Consider the following 27468-nt stretch of genomic DNA (forward strand, 5'->3'; position numbering starts at 1 on the left):
ATAAACTAGAAAGCAGGCCCACATCAACACCAAATCTGCCAGGGCCTTGGACTTCTCAAGAACCCAGAACTGTGAGAAATAAATGTTTGTTGTTTATAATCTGCCTAGTCTATGATATTTTTTTATAGTTCAAAATGACTGAGAAAATTCACTATCCTATATAATAAAAGCCTGATATGCAAATTGTCCCCTCAACCGGGAGTTCGACTGCTCGCTTTGATGTGCACTGACCACCAGGGGGCAGCGAGGAACATGGCGGGCATTGGAGACACAGCGCTGGCAGTGGGCAGCAGTGGAGGCTTTGCCGGCCCCAATCACCCCTCAGGGCTTCTCCACCTCCCCCTGCTCCTGAGGGGCCATCGGCCGGAGCAGCTGCCGCTTGCACCCACTGACAGTGGCAGCTCCGCTTGCACCCACTGCAGGCATCAGCCCCAATTGCTCCACGCAGTCAGTGGGTGCGAGCGGGGCAGGTGCTGCCAGCACATGGGAGGGATGGGAGCGGAGCTGCCAGCAGACAGGGGACTAGGGGCTGCAGCAGGAGGGGCCGGGCAGGGGCACAGAGGATGGGTCAGGAACCACCCCTTTGCCCACTGCAGCCTCGCGGCCCACAGTTCCTTTCAAGGTGCATGAATTCGTGCCCTGGGCCCCTAGTAATTCTATAAAAACCAGTAGGTTTTATTGTGAATATTGATCAAATCTGAAAAACTGATAAAATTTTCTTATGATTTACAAGGTATTATTTCTGATTCGTCCCCTGAAATTTTTTTCAATTATTTAATAAACTTTATTTTTTGGAACAGTTTTAGGTTCACAGCAAAATCTGGCAGAAAGTAGAGTTCCTGTATGTCCTCTGCTCCCCATAAACAGAGCCCCCCCCCCCACTATCAGCATCCATAGTTCATTTGTTATAGTCGATGACCTAAAATGACATGTCATCATCATCTAAACGCTACTCGTGTTGTTGTACATTCTATGGGTTTCCATAATAGTATCATATAGTGTAGTTTCAACCCCCTAAAAATCCTCTGTGCTCCTCCCTGCCTTTCTAAACCTTGCTTTCTTGGTTTTTTATATTGTTTTTTCTACTCTGATTTACCCTTGATGAAATGCTGATAATTCATTCAAATTCTATCTAGGGCTCTCTTGTCCCTATCGCTGCAATCTTACCTACCCACATATGAAATATTGCCAGTCTTTATCTCTAATCTTTTACCTTTCACTGATACTCTTCATTTCCTCTCTACATCTATAGTAACAGTTTTCCCTCTGATTTCTCTGTATCTCTTCCAGTCTTTCAACTCTCCAATTTATTTATCCTACACTTTGCAACTTGAGTTATCTTTTCAAAATAAAAATCTGATTATATAATTTTTCTATTCAAAAGTATACAACAGCCCTGACTGGCATGCTCAGTGGTTAGAGCACCGGCCAATGAACTGGAGGGTCCCAAGTTTGATTCTGGTCAAGGACATGTACCTGGGTTGCAGGTTCCCTGCTCCAGTTGGGGTGCGTGTGGGAGGCAACTGATTGATGTGGCTCTATCATATCAACGTTTCTTTCTCTCTCTCCTCTCTCCCTCCCCCTCTCCCCTTCCTTCTACCCTCTCTAAAACATCCTCCAGTGAGGATTAACAAAACAAAAAGAGTATCCATTGGTTCATACTACACTCATTAGTATGGTATAGAGCAGGGATTGGCAAAATGAAGTCCGTGGGCCAAATTCAGCCCATCACATATTTTTATAAATACATTTTCACTGGAAAACAGCATGCTCATTCATATACTTACTAGAGGCCTGGTACATAACATTCGTGCACTCGGCAGGGAGCCTCTTGCAGTCCCGGAGATACAGAGGGGGATGTCCAACTGATGGCTTGCAGGCCTAAGCCATCAGTAGGACATCCTTAGCGCTGCCAGAGTTGGGAGAGGCTCCCACCACCACCGCTGTGCTTGCCAGCCATGAGCCCTGGCTCAGGACTTCTGGCTGAGCAGCGCTCCCCCTGTGAGAGTGCACTGACCACCAGGGGGCAGACACTCAACACAGGAGCTGCCCCCCTGGTGGTGAGTGCGCGTCATAGCAACCCATCAATTTGCATATTAGCCTTTTATTATATAGGATTACCTGTGGCTGTTTTTTTAAAAATTGAGTTTATTGGGGTAACATTGGTTCATAAAAAAATACATTTTTCAAGTGTACAATTTAACAAAATATCATCTGCACACTGCATCATGCACCCATCACTGGCTGCTTTCACACTACCACAGAGATGAGTAGTTGCAACAGAGACCAAATGACACAGAAAGCCAAAAACTTTCACTATCTAACCCTTTATCAAAAAAATCCATACTTTTAGCATGGAGGGTTCAGAATAATTGGTCCGTATCTTTTTTTTCCAATCTCATCTCCCACCACAAACTCTAGACTTTTATTATATAGCAAACAGGCAATTATCTTCTGAATAAAGCCACTACTCATTTTTCAAGAGGCTGTACTTGATACAATTGGACCTCAAAGTATATTGAATAAAATTACAGTATTTACCAATTCCCACCTTATTATCCCATGTCTTATTTAAAACACACACAATAAATGTGAAAACTATGCTTCTGAAAATAAACCAGAGCTGGAAACTATTTTGGAAAGTAATAGCAAATGAGCCTTATAAATATCTCAGAGCACCTACAATGGTCAAGACGTTCTATTATGGCAAGTAGGAAATACATATTACTTAGTTTGCTAGGAATTTTGTGGGAGAAGCACTGGATTTGAAGCCAAACAACAGGTCTGAGACTTAAGTTCAGATATGCAACTACAAGGGTTGCATGTGAGTTATATGATCTTTTCATAAAGATAACTCAAATACTAGATCTTTAATCTATGAGTCATTATTATCAGTATCAGTGACCCAATATCATAATTATAAATTACATTTGTGTAACATTTTAAAGCTTATAAGGTAATCTGCAGACTTCTCATTTGAGTTCACAGAAATCCTGTGAGATCTGAAGGCAAGTATTTACTTCAACTTGTAAATGAGGAAATTAAGGTCCAAAGAAACTACATGTCTTGCCTAACATTACAGAGCCAATAAATGGCAGAGCATAGATTGAATCCAGGTCTCCTGATTATAGTTCAAGTAGGGGCCCGGTGCACGACATCTGTGCACTGGAGGTTGTGGGGGTCCCTCAGCCCGACCTACACCTCTCCAATCTGGGATCCCTCAGGGGAGCCCTCTCCTATCCGGGAGCTTCTGTCTGTATTTGCAATCATATGAGCAAATTGAGATGCCAACTCAGTTTGGTTTGTTGCTCACAGAATAATAGAGGCTTTTTTTTCTTTGCTTCATTGGTGGAGATTTCCTGGAAGTTTTAGGATATCTTCCCTTTAATTTTTCCTAGACACTCTGATTTTACTTATGTCTCTCACCTTTGCTTTCCCTCCATCCCCCACCGCAACAGTAACTTGCTCCAGGCTCACTTTGCTCTAGTGCAATGGTTCTAAACCTTCCTAATGCTGCGACCCTTTAATACAGTTCCTCATGTTGTGATGACCCCCAATTTCATTGTTACAAATTGAACATAATTAAAGCATAGTGATTAATCACAAAAACAATATGTAATTATATATGTGCTTTCCGATGGTCTTAGGCGACCACTGTGAAAGGGTCATTCAGCCCCCAAAGGGGTCACGACCCACAGGTTGAGAACTGCTGCTCTAGTGTCTAGGAGATCCGTCTGCCACCAGAACTATGATTCCCAGCATTCCTGGTGCTCCCCGTGCTCTGGGCTTCCTCTTCTGATCCTGGGGCTGCCACCAAAACTACTATTCCCAGAATTCCTGGTGCTCCCCACGATCTTGGTTTTCCCTTCCTGCTGTCTCAGTCCCATAGCCTCCCACTCTGCCAAGTCCTCCAAGCCACCAGCTCTCCCTCTCTGCTCTCCGTCTGGTGGCTTGGGGAGCCAATTTCCCCAAGCCGCTCCACTCTCCACTGGCTCTCCCGCTCTGCTTTCCACCCGGCACCTGTGTATGCAAATTAACCCACCACCTTTGTCAGGTTAATTTGCATACTCACCCCTGATTGGCTGGTGAGTGTAGCAGAGGGATGGTCAATTTTACATGTTTCTCTTTTATTATATAGGATAGTCTTCCCACCTTTCAATGCTATTTAATGACATTACAGAAAATCTGCTATAAGTCTGAAATAGTAAATAATTTTAAAAACTAAAAGCAACATATAGCCCTCAATCTTTGCTCTACCTACAAGACACTGAACAAAGTCAGTTAGCGACTCTGGGTTTTACAAAATTGGATTTTACTGCAAAGTTCACAAAGATTTAAAGAGTATTCTAAAACGGCCACATCGGAATTGTTAGACAACTAGTCTACTCCATTCATTCTCTATTTACAGTGGAAAAAAATCTGTTTGTATTAAAAGTATTTTACTCTGTATGGAACTTTGAACTGGTGTCAGAAAATGTTTCTAAGCTAAAACAAAACAGACTAAGAACATCCAGAAAAGCCCTTAAATACAATTAATAACAAATTGCTGTATGTTAACCATGTGCTTTTAAAAAAATTTATAAGACCACATGTTGAAAGAATCAAAATCTCTCCGGGATTGAAATAGTGAATACCAGCCAGGAATGAAAAAGAAAAAAATCAGCCCAGCAATTAATCAGGCTGGGAGGACAGACAAGATAAAGCTGGCTCTAAAGTTAACAGAAATATTGTTTTTCCCAAGGTCATGGAGTAGTTGTAAAACATCATAACTATACTGTCTTTGAGTGACTATTGCTTTGTTACCAGTAATATCCCCCAGCTTGCTTTACTATTTTCATTTATTACTGGAGAAAGATACCCAATTCCTAAACCTCCTTACTTAATGCTAGCACCCAACCCCTAGTTAATCCCCAATTCTCTCAATCTGCTTCAGAAGCAACCAATTCAGAACTAATCCAGGCTTCCTTCAAATCCTCCTCAGAATTCTTCACTGGGGATCCAAATTTACATTGCTTTATCAAGAGGATGAGCAGTAAAAAACTTTTCTACCACTGCTGCATGAATATAATGCTCTAGAATTAGCAGAAAGTATAATTCAGAAATGTGAATTAGTGAAACTTAATCATAATCATTTGTCATAAATGCTAACAATTATTTCTCTATCTCTCAACTGGATGTCTTTCAATAAATAAGAAGTTATCATTTAAAAAAGAAGATACTTCCCTCCTTCCTCTATCCATAGGCCTTCCAAGTTTCCTCAGGAGTATACTCCCTCACTATGAATCAATAAATCTGATTTTGTCAGACTACAGGCTTATTCCTGGTGGTCTCTGGTTGATGAGGCTTTAACAAGGAAACTAAATTACCCTACCGACCCAGAAGTTTAAGACTGACAAATGCCCCTCTTGCCGCCCAAAAAGAAACAACTTAGCCTAAACCATAAAATCACTAAATACAAGAGACTTTCACTGCTAGATGAATAACTCACAGAATTCTACTGAATATATCACAGGAAACATCTGATCAATGATACTAAAAGATATAGTATTTAACCAAAGCCAGATAACTACCATATTTGCTGGGAGGAAGAGCATATCATCAACTTGGCATCAAGCTACAGATAAAACCAGAAGTGTACAAATTGATGATATCTGATTTTTAATAAAAATGAGTCACATAACTTGAGCAATTTTATCTATTGCCTATCCTATGTAATAAAAGGCTAATATGCAAATTGTCCCCTCGACTGGGAGTTCAACCAGGGGGCAGGGCCGGCCGGCCAACCACCCTCGGCCCCTCCCCAGCGCTGGCCCGGCCCCAATTGGGGCAGGCCAGCTGGACCCCACCCGTGTGCAAATTCGTGCACCGGGCCTCTAGTATTTTAATAATATGCTGTACATAGTATTCACAAATCCTTGTGTGATTTAATAACTTTTAATTTTTAAACTTTAATATAGATTATATAAAAGTAGAATAGCTCCAATTCTTCTGTAAATGGCACTGAAAGATAAAATGAATTGTGTTAACCATAGCTCAAACTAACTTCATATTCATAGAGGCCATTAAGCAACCCAGAGAATTTAAAGGTGCCTCATTACCAATAAGCTTTGGAAAATAGCAGGTCTAGCTATTTTAAAGAATAACTCAACACAACTTTGCTAGACCTGCCAAACAAAGGTAATGAAAGGCAAAAGACATTATTACTAAAATCATGTTCCAATATGATGCCTATAGGGCCAATATGAAATGTTTTTAAATCCACTAAACAACTTCAAAACAATAAAGCAAAGTTTTCAACTTCTAAGAACCAGTAGCTAAACCCCTACCTCAAAGATAAACTTCGGAATGTGAGAGTAGGATGAAGAAGGAAGCAGAAAGAGCAGTGCTTTCAGCAGAAGCTTAAGACTGAATCAGAAACGTACCAGGCTGAGCCAATAACTTCTAACAAAATAACAGTCTTAAGGCTTTATACACATAAGGCAGAAAAGACTATTGTTCACAGATCAGGTTTCTTACACCACACCTATAATCATCAATATCATCTTCAAATACAAAGTTTTTCAGAAAAAAAAAAGCTGTATTTAAAGAGGCTAAATAATGTTGGATTAGTCTTTTTTTATATAAAAAAAAGTCACTTTGTCAACATTTACAATTGTATTTTATTTTAATCAGAAAATAGAATTGTAGCATACATGCAAACTTCTGATTGGTTAAAATACAGTTGTCCTATAAGTAAAGGATAATAATAGACTAAGAAAATACTATGTCAACAATGGAATACTAAGCTGCTGTAAAAAAGAACTCTTACCACTTGCAACAGCATGGATGGACCTGGAGAGCATTATGCTAAATAAAATAAGCCAGTCGGAGAAAGATAAATATCACATGATCTCACTCATTTGTGGAATTTAATGAACAACATAAACTAATGACCAAAAATAGAGCCAGAGACAAGAAGCATCTAACAGACAGTCAAACTTCAGAGGGAAAGCAGGGGAAGGTAGGATGGGGGATAAAAGATCAACCAAAGGCTTTGTATACATGCACATAAGTATAACCAATGGACACAGACACTAGGGGGGTGAGGGCATGTGCAGGGAGTGGAGGTGGCTGGGGAGAAGTCAATGGGGAAAAAAGGAGACATATGTAATATTATATGCAATACTTTAAACAATAAAGAATTTTTAAAAAATGAATAATGAGGAAAGGGAAAATAATGTTCGTAACAGGACTAAACAGAAATTCTTCATTATATTTCACAGTTCACGGGTGGGGAACATCTGGCCCATAGGCTGTATACAGCCCACGAAATCAATTGGTCTGGCCCTGCCAAGGCATTAGGGGTGAGTTAATTGTTTGACCAAATATAGCAGGCTAATTTTTAAGTTAATAATTTTGAATGGCCCGTGAATGATGTTATAAATATCCAATGGCCCTTGCCAGAAAAATAGTCCCCCAATGATACTACGATTCATCATAAAATCTGTTTTCTTTCAAATTGATAAACTAAAATTATTAATCCTAACTACAGGCCCAGTGCACGAAATTCGTGCACGGGTGCAGTCCCTGTGCCTGGCCAGCGATCGAAACTTGAGTGTCTGGCATGGAAGGGCAGGTCCCAGCTAGACTCTGGGCTCTGGGCAGCACCTGGGCCGCTGGGCCCCCACGCACCCCCCTCCACCTGTGCCCAGCACCTGAGTGTGGGTGGGGGCTTCCCCTGTGTGTGAGTCCTGGTATCCTGGAGGAAGGTAGCAGGGGGAATGAGAGCGAGCTCAGCGGACACCCCGCATTCTCACTGCACCTCTGTCCCTGTCACCCCCGTCCCCAGGTAGCTGGCAAGAGGTCGCAGCACGTCGCTGACACCCGCCATGTTCCACGCCACCCCCTGGTGGTCAGCGTATGTCATAGCAAGCGATCGAACTCCTGGTCTCCCAGTCGAACTCGTGTCAAACAACCGCCTAAGGGGACAACTTGCATATTAGGCTATTAATACAATATTGATTCCAGAAATGGATACAAGGGGCTAGAAATTCATGAGCTGTATAAAACCATATAAATGCCTTTAAAAGGAATGTGACAGTAATTATAGCACTTCCATTCATTTAATATTTAGTGAGCTCTCACAATGTAGCACAGACAAAAGATTCAGTTTATATTCCAGTTTTAATTACTTGCAGGTTTGACAAGAATCCCTTGTTCCTCTACAAATACATAAAAGTAATGATTTTAGATGCAGCTTGTTTCATGAACAATTATGTGAATACAAAAAGGAGGAAGGTGGTAAGTAAAGGGAAGCAGGCAATATAAAGCAAACCCTGGAAAATATGTAATCCCTGGGTGAAAGATAAGAAATACATAAAATAAGAGAGGGAGGATGACAAATATTCCTGGCAAAAACCCAGTCACCTCAACCAAATAAAAAGTTTAAAATACATTACTTTATTTCAATTTATATTTGCATACTATCAAGAGGCAAGTTTCCTACCTCCAAGTGAATTCTGGATTTAAGTGTGACATGTAACCATACAATGGACAATAAATCAAGAGCCAATCAATGCTAAATGGAAGTTTATGGCAACATAAAAATATTAATTTGGCTGTAAAGGTAATGCAAGCCTCCTGAGCTGTATACAGTGTCAATTATAGACCTAAAATGTAAACAACAGGATGTTGCTATATGTCAAATATCCTAAAGATAAAGGGAAAAAAGCTTTAAAAACAGTCTTATTACATTAGGCCCTTGACTCAGCTTAGAAAAATAAGAATGGATATATTTTTTTTTTGGTATAATGTCAGTCCTAAACTAAAATGAATAAGCCATCGTGCTGCCATTCCTTTGAATAATTTCATGAAAAGTATTTAGAATTAGAATACTTCTATCATCATGGATAACTATTATACTAGTTCTTGCAAATATTCATTTCAAACAAATATGAAAATGTTTTAAAATGACTTCTGTACTAACAAACTAGCTCAGGAGAAGAGTTGTGTCTGTGAAATTTTAATAACTACTACAAAGTTTCCAAAACAAATACTAATATTTAAAGGGATTAACAAAATAACAATAGTTAGTGATTATAGTACAAGATCTCAAACAATACTACAAATATTAATTACGTATGCTCCAGGATTTCTTTTGAGTGGCATTACATATTAATATTGTTTTGAATGTAGTTCATTTTCTTCCTGATTTAATATTGGCACAATGCAAAATGAATTTGATTAGTCAAGCAAACATCTAATGAAATGGCATGACTGGAGCTTAGACCTGTAATAATGTTAATAGGCATCTTTGCTATTACCCTATAGGAACTTGGAAATTCAACCTGGGAAAACTTAAGTACACATATATTTAAAGTATTACGGTAGTTACTCTAGAGAATGGAATTTAGGAATTAACTCCCAAATTCCATCCCCATGCTCCCTTCACCTCTATTTCATTTAATTACTAAAAAGCATTTCTGATTAACTGCATAAAGGATGGGAACATTTGAATAAATAGTCTAATATAGTGGAGAGTCCAGACAAGTTCCGAATTATATTGTTTTTGACCGAAGACAATTGTAAAACTTTCATTGAAAGGAAGTGGCACAATGCGATCTTTAAAGTGAGTTACAAAATCAAAATAGAAAAATCTAAATGTAGTGTCTAAGTACAAAAATTGGAAACAGTCTAAGTTAAATTTGTAAAATGAATCATTAGTCAATAGATTATTACCAAATTATACTCCTATCCAGAGAGCTGCTTACTGGTTCCTGTATTGTTCTGGATCCACACTGTCCAATACAGTAACCATTTAGCCATATGTGGTTATTGCATACTAAATTACTCAAACTTCTAAAAATTAAAAATTTTGTTCCTCAGATACAATAGCCACATGTGGCTTGAGGCTACTGTTTTGGATATCATGTCATAGGATAGAACATCTCCATTATCAAAGTTCTAGTGAGTAGCACTATTCTACATAAAATACAGTTAAAATGAGCCCCAAGAAATAGCTGGTATAATTCTAAATATACTGGATAAAATAAATGAGACATATCTATTTATATTTTAAAATATTGATGCTAAGTAGGAAGAAAAGGACACATCCTCAAACTGATAAAGGACATCTACAATCATAATGAATGGTGAAAGAATGTCTGCTTTACCCCTAAGATCAAGAACAAGGCAAGGATGTCCGGTCTCACCACTTCAAATCACCATTGTACTTGAGGCACTAGCACTTCCATAGTATAACCATATTAACCAATGTCATTCCAATATATTTAATAAAAAGAAAAAAAAATTAGGTCCCAGTCACTGGTCTGCCACTGAGGATCAGCAACCTCCCATAAGCGCCCCCTAGCTTGACATTCTGAGCTGCAGCCTTCTTTCTGCAGGCTGCTTCTACCCAGGAAAAGGACTCCCGTGTATGTCCACTATCCAAAACCTCCGCTCTTTCAACCCCTTTGCTGATGACAGTAAGGGTGATGATCTACTTCCAGCTGGCACTGAGTATTACATCCTATCTAATAAAAGAGAAACATGGTAATTGGCATACGACCGATACCCTTTTCATTGGCTAATCAGCGAGATATGCAAATTAACTGTCAGCCAAGATGGCAGCCGGCAGCCAGGCAGCTTGAAACTAACATGAGGCTTGGTTGCCTCAGTGACGGAGGAAACCAACGTTCCCCGCCTGCAGCTGCCTCTGAGCCTGCAGTTTAAGAAACATTGTAACAAATACGCCCAACTTCAGCCAGCAGATTCGCAACATTGTAAGCAAAGGCCAGAAACCTACTTTCAGCCGGAGGCCTAAGGGCTGGAGCCAAGCCTCAAGCTAAAGCTGGCCCAGAATAAAAAAAAAAAAAGGAAAAAAGGAGCGGTTGGGAGCTTCAGTCACCCCCAGCCTGAAAACAGTCCTCAGCCCCTCACCCAGACTGGCCAGGCACCCCAGTGGGGACCCCCACCCTGATCCAGGACACCCTTCAGGGCAAACCAGCCGGCCCCACCCGTGCACCAGGCCTCTACCCTATATAGTAAAAGGGTAATATGCCTCCCAGCACCGGGATCAGCGTGACAGGGGGCAGTGCCCCAACCCCCTGATTGCCCTGCGGCTCTGTGACAGGGGGCGGGGCCACAACCTCCCTATCCACCCTGCTCTGTGCCTGATAGGGGGGAGCTCCCCCCCCCACGGGCCCTGCTCTGTGTGTGACAGGGTGCGGCGCCCCAACCCCCCCGCCCCCGGCCCTGCTCTGTGTGTGACGGGGTAGAGCCATAACCTCCCCATCAGCCCTGCCCTGAGTGTGAGAGTGGCGGCGCCCCAACCCCCTGATCCGCCCTGCTCTGTGGGTGATAGAGGGCAGCACCCCAACTCCCGGATTGGCCCTGCTCTGTGCGTGACAGGGGGTTGCTCCACAACCTCCCCATCGACCCTGCCTTGAGTGTGACAGGGGACGGCGCCCCAACTCCCCGATCGGCCCTGCTCTGAGCCCGACCAGGGGCTGCACCTAGGGATTGGGCCTGCCCTCTGCCACCTGGGAGCAGGCCTAAGCCAGCAGGTCATTATCTCCCGAGGGGTCCCAGACTGCTAGAGGGCACAGGCCGGGCTGAGGGAGCCCCCCTCCCCCCGAGTGCACAAATTTTTGTGCACCGGGCCTCTAGTATATCCATATAAGAATTCAACAGGAAAACAGCAGGAAGACCCTAACTACTGTAAGACTGTGTGTAAGACAAGTTTATGCCAGTCACATAGTAATTTCCTGAGCTTTGGGTTTTACTGCTGTAAATAAGGGTTTACAACCCAGCTTCCCAAATTTGTGCCCCAAAAATTTTCAGAATGTTACACATCAGGTTTGGAAATGTTCCCCATAAGGTGATTCACAATGCCATATTAGCATATGAAAGGCTCTGAATAGACCTACACACATTTTTTAAACTCAGTGTCTCCCACATTTACTTGACCAAGGAACTCTTTTATCAAGTAGTGTTGTTGCCAGGCCAGTGTGGATCAGCAGTTGAGCATGGACCCATGAACCAGGAGGCCACAGCTCAAATTATGGTCAGGGCACGAGTTAGGGTTGCAGGCTCGATCTCCAATAGGGGACATGCAGGAGGCAGCCGATCAATGATTCTCTCTTGTAATTAATGTTTCTATCTATCATTCTCCCTTCCTCTCTGGAATCAATACAAATATTTTTTAAAATTACTTCAAGATTGATTGATTTTAAAGTAACTGTGGAGAACTGTACCCCACAATGAGAAAATGGTCTCAAAAATGTGAAATGCTGCATATTTATCTTGCTTATTTTCTCAGTCAACTCCACTGAGTTTTCATCAAGGCCTGCTCTCTAAATATCCTAAACTTAAGAATCTTGGCTAATATACAGTAGTCCCCCCTTATCTGCAGTTTTGCTTTCTGTAGTTTTAGTTACCTGCAGTAACCCAGCGTCTGAAAATATTGAATGGAAAATCCCAGAAATAAACATTTCAGAAGATTAAAACACAGTGTGTGTGTGTGTGTGTGTGTGTGTGTGTGTGTGTGTGTGTGTTGTAATACTACCTGCAGTTTCAGGTATTTACTGAAGTCATGGAACATATCCCCCATGGCTGGGGCGGGGGAGGAGGGAGGGAGCATGGGGAACTACTGTTCTACATGACAATACATCTTGACTGACTTATATCTATTGTAATAGTTCCTCCCCAAATAACATGGTAGATTTAAGATTGTGAAAACATCAATGCCAGGGACACTAAAATTCCTTAGCAATTACTATAAAAGTAACAAAGTGATCTAAGTCAGAATGTAAAATGCTTACTCTACAAAACCAGCAAAAGTTTGAATGTATATAAATAGTTACAAGAATTCTTAAAAAGGGAAGGAAAGAAAGAAGGCTACTCTTCAGTGCTTCCCATGTGACGACTGAAGGAAGTATAAAGCATCACAAAAAATGTTGATATTGTGGCAAAAAATGTAACTCTTAAACAAAAAAAAATGAATAATAAAATCTATTCCAATTAAATTTAATAACTTAATTATGAGTAAAGGGAATACTGGAAAACACTGAAAGGTAAAAAACTGCCCCAGAAAAATTTTAAAAAAATGTTTAATACACTAGGTCCAATTAGACCCAACCCAGTTTTCTATTTTTCCCAGTAATATCCAGGCTATGAAAATTTGTTAGCAATATACATCAAAGTATCTAATTTACTTTAACAAACCTTATGAATCTTTATCAATGACTTGTCTAAATATATTTTAAAATTATCTCTAGCCTAAATTTATTTAATCTCTTAGGGTAAGTAAGTTCTAAAAGCTAGTATACCTTTTAAAAAGTATTCTTATTTTTCAACTTGAATTTAAGGACTATTCTCTAGGCACTTTTTTTAAAAGAGAGAAAATAAGGAAGAAGAGTAACAGTTACTTACCCAGCTGCTTTGTTTTGTACATTCTTTAAAAGTTAACTTAATGATGAATAGCAAGAACCTACAACCAAGATTACTCTACCCAGCAAAGCTATCATTTAGAATTGAAGGTCAGATAAAGAGCTTCACAGATAAGAACAGGCTAAAGGAGTTCATCACTACCAAACCAGTTATTATATGAAATGCTGAAAGATATTCTTTAAGAGGAGGAAGAAGAAAAAGGTAAAGATAAAAATTATGAACTACAAAGTAACAACAAATACATATCGATCAACAAGTGAATCTAAAAATCAAGTGAATAAAAAATCTGATGACCAGAATAAACTGGTGAATATAATAGAATCAGGGGCATAGAAAGGGAGTGGACTGACAATTCTCGGGGTGTAGGGGGTGTGGGGGGTGCAGGAAGAGACTGGACAAAAATCAAACACCTATGGACGAGGACAATGGGGGTGGTAAGGAGATGGGGTGGGGTGGGAACCGGGTGGAGGGGAGCTATGGGGAGAACAGCTGTAATAATCTGAACAATGAAGACTTATTTAAAAATAAATAAATAAAAATAATAATAAAAAATAAAAGTTAACTTTATTATACATGGTTCTGTAGCTAGACATCCTTGGGAACCACTACTAATATTTCTTCACAGTAGTCACCAGAGAAAACTCAGAAATATTCTAAATAGGACACGTGATGTTCTTGGATTCGTAGAATCAACATCATTAAAATGTCCATACTGCCCAAAGCAATCTATAAATTCAATGCACTTCCCATTAAAATACCAATGGCATATTTCACAGACCTAGAACATACTCTCCAAAAATTAAAATGGAATAAAAAAGGACCCCGAATAGCTGCAGCGATCCTGAGAAAGAACAAAGTAGGGGGGATCTCAATACCGGATATCAAGCTGTATTACAAAGCCACTGTTCTCAAAACTGCCTGGTACTGGCACAAGAACAGACATATAGATCAATGGAATAGAATAGAGAGCCCAGAAATCCGCCCCAACCAATACGCTCAATTAATATTTGACAAAGGAGGCAAGAACATACAATGGAGTCAAGATAGTCTCTTCAATAAATGGTGCTGGGAAAATTGGACAGATACATGCAAGAAAATGAAACTAGACCACCAACTTACACCACACACAAAAATAAACTCAAAATGGATAAAGGACTTAAATATACGATGGGAAACCATACAAATACTAGAAGAATCCAAAGGCAACAAAATCTCAGACATATGCCGAAGCAATTTCTTCACCGATACAGCTCCTAGGGCATTGGAAACTAAATAGAAAATAAACAAATAGGACTACATCAAAATAAAAAGCTTCTGCACAGCAAAAGAAACCATCAACAAAACAACAAGAAAACCCACTGCGTGGGAAAACATATTTGCCAATGTCATATCTGATAAGGGCCTAATCTCCAAAATTTATAGGGAACTCATACAACTTAACAAAAGGAAGATAAACAATCCAATAAAAAAATGGGCAAAGGACCTAAATAGATACCTTTCAAAAGAGGACATTCAGAAAGCCAAGAGACATATGAAAAAATGCTCCAAGTCACTGATCATCCGAGAGATGCAAATCAAAACAACAATGAGGTACCATCTCACACCTGTCAGACTGGCTATCATCAACAAATCAACAAACGACAAGTGCTGGAGAGGATGTGGATAAAAAGGAACACTTGTGCACTGCTGGTGGGAATGCAGACTGGTGCAGCCACTATGGAAGACAATATGGAGTTTCCTCAAAAACTACAAATGGAACTCCCATTTGACCCTGTGATCCCATGTCTAGGAATATATCCCAGGAAAACAGAAACACCAATCAGAAAGGATATATGCACCCCTATGTTCATAGCAGCACAATTCACCATAGCTAAGATCTGGAAACAGCCTAAGTGCCCATCTGTAGATGAATGGATTAGAAAACTGTGGTACATCTACACAATGGAATACTATGCTGCTCTAAAAAGGAAGGAACTCTTACCATTTGCAACAGCATGGATGGAACTGGAGAGCATTATGCTAAGTGAAATAAGCCAGTCAATGAAGGAAAAATACCACTTGACGTGACTCATTTCTGGATAATAAAGACCATTATAAACTTTTGAACAAAAATAGACACAGAGGCAGAGCTGCCTCGAACAGTCAAACTACAGCTGGAAGGCCGGGGAGGGTGGGAGGGCAGGAGGGGGGTGGGTAAGAGATCCACCAAAGGACTTGTATGCATGCATATAAGCATAACCAATGGACATAAGACACTGGGGGGTAGGGGAGGCCAGGGGATTGTCAAGAGCGGGGGGAATAAAAAAGGAGACATATGTAATACCCTTTGTAATACTTTAAGCAATAAAAAATAAATAAATAAATAAAATAAAACACTTGGTTCCAAAAAAAAAAAAGATTTGTATTCAAGCTGCAAGATCCAACGTCTATGTTATTTCCACCAAGTATACTTTAAAAATTAAATAAAGACCCTAAAAGAAAGGTCTGTCTTCTTTCAAGACAGATCTTTGAGAAACACCAAAAAAATAAATAAATAAATAAATAAATAAATAAATAAATGAATAAATAAATAGGACATGTGACTTTCAGGAAACTTTTGTTACCTTCTGAAAGCTATATTTACATAGATCCCTGTAAAATCTTTGAGTTCAACAGATAGATATGTAAATAGTCACCCATATGGTTAAAAACACCTGAAGTATATAAAAATGCTTCTGCTAGGAAGGAAGGAAGGAAGGAAGGGGGATGGATGGAGGGAGGAAGGGAGGGAAGGAAGGAAGGAGAAAAAAGTGAGAGAGAGAAAGCGAGAGGGAAGGAAGGAAGGAAGGAAGGAAGGAAGGAAGGAAGGAAGGAAGGAAGGAAGGAAGGAAGGAAGGGAAAAAGTGAGAGAGAAAGCGAGAAGGGAGGGAGGGAGGGAGGGAGGGAGGGAGGAAGGGAAGGAAGCAAAGAAGGTAAGACAGCAAGAAAGAAAGGAAAACATGAGCTAACCTTTTACAAAACTATGATTAAATTTGCTTTAGGTAAAAATAATTTTTAAAATGTGGAATCAGCATGAAATTCAAGAATGTAAACAGTTTGTTTATACTTCAAATTTGGCTTTATAATGAGTTCAGGAAGGAACAAATCAAAAATATGTTTATAACTCACATGGACATTACTCACCCACATTTGGAGGTTTCACATAATTTACAGGTAGTTCTGGAGGTCTGCCTCTATGGAGAGCTGCAAAAGCGGACCCATTCCATAGTGTACTCTTACAGTCTACACAAAAAGATTCAAAGGTTAGTCAAGGAGTACAACAGTGTTTTGGTTTTTTGGTTTTAACTGCACTTCTGAGGCAAATGTCTAATTTCAATTCAATTTGTTAAAATATATTTCTTCCTAAGGTGTAGGGGGTCAATGGGGAAAAAGGGGGACATCTGTAATACTTTCAACAATAAAGATAAATTTTGAAAAATAGATTTTGTAATTGCTAAAGTCAAAATAAAAATATAATGCATGTATTTAATTATGTTTTAAACCACATACATCCTGACTGGTGAATACCAGTACGTTAATATATCATCAGGATATTTTATTTCTGTGCAGATCTAGAACTGAAGTTTTATTACACATATATTTGAATCTCATGTAAATATCATGAGATTAATAAGGCTTTTAAGTTTACATTGGTCCTTCTTGACTTTAAGTTTACACATATCTACTTATACAAAACAATATAAGTAAGGATAAAACTACATACATGTATGCCAGATTAAATTCAGACACATTTATTCTCGGTGAATGCTCATGTTATGCAGTATCTTCCAGTTGTGCCATAATAGGTAAATGCATATCACAGGATAACTGACTATAAATAGTTTTTGTCTGCCTTTTATGCTTATATCAAAAGACTCAAGCACATCAACACTAATAAAAGAGAAAAATGGTAATTGGCGTACGAGCTACCCTTTTCATTGGCTAATCAGGGCTATATGCAAATTAACTGCCAACAAGATGGCAGTTAATTTGCATATGTAGGCACAATGCAGGGAGGCCAAAGGGAAAGCAGGAAGAAGCCCCCTGCCACTGACAGTGATCGGAAACCCAGGGGGGAGCTAAGAGCTGCCCCCCAGCCATGATTGGAGAATCAGGTGCCTTTTCCGCCCTGGCCAGTGATAGCAGGAAGTAGGGGTGGAGCCAGTGATGGGAGCTGGGCACAGTCGAAGCTGGCAGTCCCAGGAGCTAGGGTTCCCTTGCCTGGGCCTAAAGCGAAGCCCACGATCGTGGGGCCGCTGCAGCTGCGGGTCTCCGCTGCCCGGGCCGAACGCCTAGGCCAGAGGCATCAGGCCTGGGCAAGGGGCCGATCCTGCGATTGGAGGGTGATGGGGGTCAACGCCTGAGGGCTCCCAGTATGTGAGAGGGGGCAGGCTGGGCTGAGGGACACTCCCCCCCACACACACACCCAGTGCACGGGGATCAGTGGAGCCGCGAGGCCTCCCGGCACCGGCATCAGTGTGACAGGGGGCAGTGCCCAAACCCCCTGAACCCCCTGATCGCCCTGCGGCTCTGTGTGCGACAGGGGGCGGGGCCACAACCTCCCTATCCGCCCTGCTCTGTTCGGGACCGGGGAAGGCGCCACAACCCCCTGATCAGCCTGCTCTGTGCCTGATAGGGGGGAGCTCCCCAACCCCCTGATCGCTCTGCGGCTCTGTGTGTGACAGGGTGCAGTGCACCAACCCCCTGATCGGCCCTGCTCTGTGTGTGACAGGGTGTGGTGCCCCAAGCCCCTCCCCCCCCGCCCCCCCCAACGGGTCCTGCTCTGTGTGTGACGGGGTAGAGCCATAACCTCCCCTTCGGCCCTGCCCTGAGTGTGAGAGTGGCGGCGCCCCAACCCCTCTGATGGGCTCTGCTCTGTGAGTGACAGGGGCCAGCGCCCCAACCCCCTGATTGGCCCTGCTCTGTGCGTGACAGGGGGTTGTGCCGCAACCTCCCCATTGACCCTGCCTTGAGTGTGACAGGGGGCAGTGCCCCAACCCCCCAATTGGCCCTACCCTGAGCGTGACTGAGGGTGGCATCGCAACCTCCTGATCCTCCCTGCTCTGTGCATGACATGGGGCGGTGCCCCAACTCCCCAAATGGCCCTGCTCTGAGCCCGACCAGGGGCTGCACCTAGGGATTGGGCATGCCCTCTGCCACCCGGCAGCAGGTCTAAGCCAGCAGGTCGTTATCTCCCGAGGGGTCCCAGACTGTGAGAGGGCACAGGCCGGGCTGAGGGACCCCCCCCCCTCCCTCCCCGAGTGCACAAATTTTTGTGCACCGGGCCTCTAGTAATAAATATTTCTAATTCAACTTTGAAATAAAATATTCTACTACTCTCTTAAAAACCTCAAATTAACTTTATTGAAGAATTTCCTTAAATTATAAAATAAGATGTTTAAACACTGGTATCATTTTTGCAACTATTTATACTTGTATATTAGGATATTAAACAAGTTATGCTAATAATGCAAAACAGAAATAAATTGGTTGCTAGACCTGAAGTATTTATCACACTAAGAGGTATCCTTAACATGTAATTTCATATGTCTATGTTCATAAAACACTATTTTATATATTTTATATATTAGGGTTCCATGTAAAAATTTAGGAAAAATCTGTAAAAGACTGAAAAAAAAAAACCGTGGAAGAGAAACTGTATTGAACAGGTACTGATGGGTTGATATTTTTGCTTAACTATATTTTTTAAATATACAATATTATCTGTCAATTTTTATACCTCAATAAAGCTGAGTAAAACTCCTTAAGCCTTCTAGCACTTTTGCTATCATTACAATTAACATCCTCTGGCCCTGTAGATCAGTTGGTTAGAGTGTTGTCCCGATATGCCAAGGTTGTGGGTTCGATCTGGGGTCTGAATCAACCAATGAACATGCAAATATTTGAAACAACAAATTTATTTATTTCTCTTTCTCCCCACTTCCTCTCTTTCTAAAAATCAATAAGAGTACTGTATTTGAAGTATATACTTATCAACTCTCAGGAAATAAAAAGTTAATACAGGAAATAGCCAAATAACACACACAAAAAAACAATGGACCTACAGAAAGGAACCACTAAAATTAAAAAATAATTTTAAAAGTTGCCCTGGCTGGTGTTGCTCAGATGGATGGGCATTGATCCATGCAATGAAAGGTTACCAGTTTGATTCCTGGTCAGGATTCATGCCCGGGTTAGACTCAATCCCAGATAGAGGGTGTGCAGGAGGCAGCAGATCGATGATCCCCTCTCAGAGCAGTGTTTGTTTGTTTTTTCTCTCTCAAAATATCAATTTTAAAAATACTTAAAAAATAATAATTTTTTAAAATAAATATTTTCAATTATAATTTTACATAATTTTAATTTACTTGTTATAAAATATTCTATGTGATTAGGATGATATCAAGACTCATAAATATTAAGAACATTAAAATGTAGTTTATACTACACTAATCAGACCAGCAATCTTTTAAGATCTCTATTCCAGAGTATTACAGAGATTTTATATCCTTTACCTCTATTGCTTTACAAAAAAGGACTCCTTTTAGGTCTCTAAAAACTTATTTGTACTAGAAAAATTTAGTACTTAGAAAAGCATGCAAACATTTACTTAATTTAAAAATGTGCTGCTCTTTACTCATAACTCAAAAAACAGAAAATCTTACCTTTGGCATCCCGTAACAGAGACTGCCGACCAACACCAAGCAATGTCTGTACCCCAGGAACACTCTGAGGGATCTCCTTATCTAGTATGGGACCAATCCGCTCACAAATTTTAAGGAGGTAGTCTGGAGGAATGTGTGCATTGGCTGCCACCTAAAAACCATAAATAAAATACAGGAAAACAATTTTTTAAAAAAAAACATTAATCTATTCTATTACCAAATTGTTCTATCATGAAAGTCCAATTTTAAGTACATTAAATTTTAAAAGTAATATTTTGAATATTTAACCTATCAACAAATATAAGAAACAGCTACAAAAATTTAAATAATATAATTTAAGTAATATTATATTTATAGGACATGGCACTCTAATACTTGATTTATTCAGTAGTAATAAACTGTTCAATAATCAGAGGATATAGATTTTATTTAAATGATAAGAATGAAAACAAAAGGTATTATTTGGATGGAAAACAAACATGGCAGAGGGCAGAACTGGAGTGAGGGGAATTGCCACTGACCCAGCATGCACTAAATGACTGGCACCTTGAGATAATGCACCCGGTCCTGCCATTGGGACCCAACACCCCAAGATGCACAGACCTATCACCACTAAGCATTGTGCCTGGCTCAGTGCCTCTGGACAAACAGTACTGCCATCTGGCAATTGACCAGTAGCCATGACTGGATCCCCATCAGACACATGGGCCTGCCTCCTTGACGACCAGGGATCCCACAAAAGGAACTAAATGAAATTGACACAAGCAATTTATCAGATAAAGAATTCAAAGTAATGGTTATTAGGGTGCTCAAACAACTTAGTGAGAACTACAAGGAAATTAATGAGATCTATAAGGAACTTAAAAAACAGCATGAAAAATGAGGTTGAAACCCTGAATTAAAATCAATTAGAAATGAAGAATGACAGAGCTGAAATAAAGAATACACTGGAAGGATTCAACAGTAGACTAGAAGAAACTGAGAACTGAATCAACATATTAGAAGACAAGGTAAGAAAAAAACACCCATTCAGAGCAACAATCGGAAAAAAAAATTAACAAGCAGGAAAGTTTAAGGGAGCCATGGGACAACATGAACACTAATAACATCCACATTAAAGGATCCCAGAAGGAGAAGAATCTGAGCAAGGAAGAGAGAACTTGTTTGAAGAAATAATGACAGGAAACTAACATGACCTGGTGAAAAAAAGTCATACAAGTACAGGAAACACAGAGTCCCAATCAAGATGAACCCCAAAAGACCTACCACGAGGCACATCATAATTAAATGTAAATGTTAAAGAGAAAGAATCTTAAAGGCTGTAAGAGAGAGAGAAAGTAGCTCCCACTAGATGATCAACTGATTTCTCAATATAAACACGTCGGACAACCAGGGAGTGGCATGACATATACAAAATAATGAAAGCAAGGGTCTAAAGCCAAGACTACTCTATTCAGCAAGGATATCATTCAAAATTAAAGGTGAAATAAGGAGGTTCACAGACAAAAACAAAACATACAAAAAAACAACAACACCTAAATGACTTTATTAGACCAAACCAGCAGTACAAGAAATGCAAAAAGGACTATTATAAGAAGAAGAATTAGAAAGAGGAAGGAACACAGGCATACAGAATAAAAATAGCAACAAATAAGTACCTATCAAAAAGAACCTTAAATCCAAATGGATTAAATGCCCCAATCAAAAAACATTGGGTAGCTGAATGAATATTAAAACATGAACCATATATATGCTGTCTACAAGAGACCCATCTCAGTAAAAAGACTCACAGAGAATGAAAGTGAAGGGATGAAAAAAAAAATCTAGGCAAATGGAAATGAAAAAAATAAAACAAAACTGGGGTAGCAATACTCAAATCTGACAAAGAAACTTCAAAATGAAGGCCATAAAAGAGACAATGAAGGCCAATTCATAATACTAAAGGGATCAATATCAAAAGAGGATATAAATCTGGTAAACATACTATATATGCACCCAATACAGGAGCAAACAAACATATAAAAAAATTTCTGGAGGATTTTAAGGGAGAAATGGACAGCAATACAATCCTAATAGGGGAATTTATCACCCTAGTGATATCACTGGATAGATCTGTGAGACAAAAAAAAAAAAAAAAAATCAACAAGGATCCTAAATGACACACAAGTCCAGATGGAATTAATTGACATTTATGGAACATTTCACCACAAAGCTACAATATACATTCTTTTCAAGTGCACAAGGTTCATTCTAAAAGACAAATCACATGTTAAGACACAAAAAAATCTCTAGAAGTTCAAGAAAATTGAAATCATATCAACTATCTTCTTGGATCACAATGGCATGAAACTAGAGAACAATTACAATAAAAACGCTCAGAAACATTCAAACACATGAAGGCTAAATAGCATGTTATTAAACAATGAATGTGTTGCCAATGAGATCAATGAAGAAATCAAAAACTTCCTGGAAACAAATAAAAGTTAATACACAACAAGCCAAAATCTATGGGACACAGCAAAAGCAGTCCTGAGAGGGAAGTTCATAGCACTACAGGTCTACCTCAAGAAACAAGAAAAACTTCTAATAAACTATCTAACCCTTCAAGTTAAAGAATTAGAAAAAAACAACAAGAAAAGCCCAGAGTTAAGTAGAAGGACAGAAATAATAAGGATCAGAGAGGAAATAAATGACATAGAGACTAAAAAACATACAAAAAAAAATCAATGAAACAAAGAGCCGGTTCTCTGAAAAAATAAACAAGACTGATGAACCTTCAGCCAGACTCATTAAGAAACAAATAGAGAAGAGCAAAATAAACAAACCCAGAAATAAAAGAGGTGAGGTAACAACTGACACCACAGAGATACAAAGGATTGTCAGAAAATACTATGAACAACTATTTGTCAACAAGCTGGACAACCTGGGCGAAATGGACAAATTACTAGAAAAATACAACCTTACAAAATTGAAACAGGAAGAATCAGAAAACCTAACTAGGTTGATAACAACTGGTGTAATTGAAGCAGTAATAAAAAAAAAACTCCCAGCAAACGACAACCCTGGCCAGGACAGCTTAACAGGGGAGTTTAACCAGATATGCAAAAAGAATTATAATACTTATTCTCCTCAACCTATTTCAAAAATAATCCAAGAGGAAGGAAAACTTCTAAGTTTTTTTCCAGGAGGCCAGAATTATGTTAATTCCAAAAACTAAGACACTAAAGAAAGAGAATTACACTACCATTTCCCTAATGAACACAGAGAATAAAATCCTCATTAAATATTAGCAAATTGGATACAGCAATATATTAAAAAGATCATACACCATGACCAAGCTGTATTTATTCCAGAGATGCAAGGCTGGTACAACATTCGCAAATTGGAAAACAGAAATCACATGATGATATCAACTGACGCAGAAAAAGCATTAGACAAAATCCAACACCCATTTTTTAAAAAAAAATTATTTATTCCAGAAAGGAAGGGAGAGGGAGATAGAAGCATCAAGGATGAAAGAGCCTCCTGCAAGCCCCACAATGGGGATTGAGCTCACAACCCGAGCATGAGCCCTGACTGGGAATCAAACCAAGATCTTCCTGGTTCATAGGTTGACATTCAATCACTTAAACATGTCGGCTGGGCTCCAAAACCCGTTTTTTATAAAAACTAACAGCAAAGTGGAAATAGAGGGATCATACCTGAACATATTAAAGGCTACATGTGACAAATCTACAGCCAACATCATATTCAATGTGCAAAAACTAAAACCAATCCTATATAATAAAAAAGAAATATGCAAATTAACCATCCCTCCACTACACTCACCAGCCAATCAGAGTGAGTATGCAAATTAACCTGACAAAGATTGCAGTTAATTTGCATATGCAGGTGTCACGTGCCCCAGGAGGCAACTGCAGCGACGGGCAACTCGGACCATTGCCGGCCCAGGAGGCGAGGCCTGCCACATGCACCAAGCCATGCCCACTGGGTCCCAGGACCTTCACTGGCCCCAAGAGGCTAGGCCGCCTGCGCCTAGCCACTCCCGCGGGCTCCTGGGACCTTGCCAGCAGAGAGCAGAGCAGGAGAGGAGTGGGCAGAGAGCGGGAGGTTTGGAGGACTTGGCAGAGCAGGAGACTGCTAGACATAGAGCAGAGTGAGAGAGAGGGTGGCTTAGACGGCATGGTTCCCTCTGTCACCCCAGCTTCCTCATCACAACTGTGGACACTGACAGCAGGGAGGAGGAAGTCCCACCCCCACAGAATCAGCCAAAATCACCCTTTGGTCAGACAACTCTCAGCGGCCTGACAGCCAGGACTCTCATTCACCTGCATCTCAGACCATGACAGTAGAGAGGTGGGACTATGTCTAAAGAACAACTGTTGATACAACGTAGCGCTGCAGCAGAAAGATGCCGGCCTTATCAACAGAGAATGTCTGCAGAGCAGCATGCGTCTGATCTTGAAAGAAGGCGGTGCCTGTGACAAGATGTATCTGAACACCAGCTACTGGAAAAATGTCGCTCTGATGCCGAAAAACACCGGCATTATCAACAGAATATGTCTAAAGACCAATGTGCCTTTGAAGGTGAAAGAAGGTGGTGGCGACAACAGAATATGTCTAGAGAACAGTCATCAACAAGTACCACCAATACGGGTAGGAACTGCCTTCTCAGCGAAAATGGAGTACATGAGGATGCAATTTTCGAACATAGTTGTGGTGGAATGACTGTTCAATGTCAATTTTGCCTATCACTAAATTTTTCTGATGAAAAACCATCCGATGGGAAATTTACTCGATGTTGCAGCAAAGGGAAAGTCTGTCCAAATGATATACATTTTCCAGATTACCCGGCATATTTAAAAAGATTAATGACAAATGAAGATTCTGACAGTAAGAATTTCACGGAAAATATTCGTTCCATAAATAGTTCTTTTGTTTTTGCTTCCATGGGTGCAAATACTGCATCGCCATCAGGATATGGGCCATACTGTTTTAGAATACACGGACAAGTTTATCACCGTACTTTACATCCTTAGGATGGTGTTTCTCAGAAGTTTGCTCAACTCTATATTTTGGATACAGGCAAAGCTACAAGTAAAAGATTAGCAATGCCAGTAAACCAGGGCTGCTCAGAAAGACTCACGATCAACATCAACAACCTCATGCATGAAATAAATGAATTAACAAAATCCTACAAGATGCTTCATGAGGTAGAAAAAGAAGCCCAATCTGAAGCAGCAGCAAAAGGTATTGCTCCCACAGAAGTAACAATGGCGATTAAATACGATTGTAACAGTGACCCAGGTAGATATAATTCTCCCCGTGTAACCGAGGTTGCTGTCATATTCAGAAAGGAAGATGGAGAACCTCCTTTTGAAAGGGACTTGCTCATTCATTGTAAACCAGATCCCAATAATCCAAATGCCACTAAAATTAAACAAATCAATATCCTGTTTCCTACATTAGATGCAATGACATATCCTACTCTTTTGCCACATGGTGAAAAAGTCTTGGGAACAGATATTGCATTAAGACTCAGAGACAACAGTGTAATCGACAATAATACTAGACAAAATGTAAGGACACGAGTCACACAAATGCAGTATTATGGATTTCATTTCTCTATGCAGGCCACGTTCAATCCTATTTTAAATGAAGGAAAATTAATTCAACAGTTTATCGTGGATTCGTATTCAAAAATGGAGGCCAATCGGATAAATTTAATCAAAGCAAACCAATCTAAGTTGAGAGTTGAAAAATATAGTGGTTTGATAGATTATCTCAAATCTAGATCTGAAAATGACAATGTGCCGATTCGTAAGTGATAATACTGCCATCATCTTCTGAGGATAGTCCCAGAAATATGTAGCAGCGATATCAGGATGCTATGGCAATTGTAAAGAAGTATGGCAAGCTCGATTTATTCATAACCATGACATACAACCCCAAATGGGCAGATATTGCAAAGAATTTACAACGCTGGCAAAAAGTTGAAAACAGACCTGACTTGGTAGCCAGAGTTTTTAATATTAAGCTGAATGCTCTTTTAAATGATATCTGTAAATTCCATTTATTTGGCAAAGTAATAGCTAAAATTCAGAACATTGAATTTCAGAAACATGGACTGTCTCACGCTCACATATTATTGATATTAGATAGTGAGTCCAAATTATGTTCCTCTAATTAATTCCCTTTCAATGTGCATGTATTTTGGGCACCGGGCCACTAGTTCTCCTAATAACAGGAACAAGACAGGGATATCCCCTTTCACCACTTTTATTTGACACTAGAGGCACGGTGCATGAAATTCACGCACTCAGGGGAGTCCCTCAGCCCGACCTGCACCCTCTCGTAGTTCGGGAGAAGGCCTAAGCCATCAGTTGAACATCCTTAGTGCTGCCGCAGAGGCAGGAGAGGCTCCCACCACTGCCACTGCACTTGCCAGCCATGAGCCCAGCTTCTAGCTGAGCGGCGCTACCCCTGTGAGAGTGCACTGACCACCAGGAGGCAGCTCCTGCGTTGAGCATCTTCCCCTTGGTGGTCAGTGCACATCATAGTGACCAGTCGTTCCACCATTCAGTTTATTTGCATATTAGCCTTTTATTGTATAGAATAGTACTGGAATCCCTAGCCATAGCAATCAGACAAAAGAAGAAATAAAAGGCATCCAAATTGGAAAATAAGTAAAACTATCATTATTCGCAGATGACATGATATTGTACACAGAAAATATCATAAAACCATTTCACAAACCTAAAACAAACTCTCCAAAAATTTATATGGAACCAATAAAGACACCAAATAGCTTCTGCAATCTTGAGAAATAAGAACAAAATTGGAGGGAATCACAATACCGGATATCAAGCTATAATACAAAGCTAGTATAATGAAAACAGTCTGGTACTGGCAAAAGAACAGGCATACAGATAAATGGAACAGAAAAGAAAACCAGATATCAAGGCAAAAGCATACAGTGGAGTAAAGAAAGTCTCTTCAGTAAATGGTGTTGGGATAATTAGACAAGTACATGTAAAAAAATGAAACTAATCACCAACTTACACCAAACAAAAGAATAAACTCAAAATGAATAAAAGACTTAATAAAGCACTCATACAACTTAAGAAAAGGAAGACAAATAACCCAATTAAAAATGGACAGAAAACCTGGATACTTCTCCAGAGAGGATATACAAATGGCCAAGATACATATGAAAAAAATTCTCTATGTGACTAATCATCAGAGTAATGAATATTAAAATGAAAATGAGATATCAACTCACACCTGTCAGAATGGCTACTATCAACAAATCAACAAATTACAAGTACTAGCAAGGATATGGAGAAAAAGGAATCCT

At 40.0% G+C, this 27468-nt stretch overlaps 1 protein-coding gene across 2 annotated transcripts in view; it reads right to left on the reverse strand.

The window, feature by feature from the left end:
• BRWD3 (bromodomain and WD repeat domain containing 3) overlaps nt 1-27468 on the reverse strand; it is a 153155-nt gene that overhangs the window by 106873 nt on the left and 18814 nt on the right. For both annotated transcript variants that reach the window (XM_059679709.1, XM_059679708.1), the window contains exons 5-6: nt 20112-20262; nt 16591-16689 (exon numbers count right to left, since the gene is read on the reverse strand). In XM_059679709.1, the coding sequence (XP_059535692.1) occupies nt 16591-16689; nt 20112-20262 (250 nt within the window). The remainder of the gene's footprint in view (nt 1-16590; nt 16690-20111; nt 20263-27468) is intronic.

The sequence above is a fragment of the Myotis daubentonii genome, chromosome X (assembly GCF_963259705.1).
Source record: "Myotis daubentonii chromosome X, mMyoDau2.1, whole genome shotgun sequence".
NCBI classification, from domain to species: Eukaryota; Metazoa; Chordata; class Mammalia; order Chiroptera; family Vespertilionidae; genus Myotis; species Myotis daubentonii.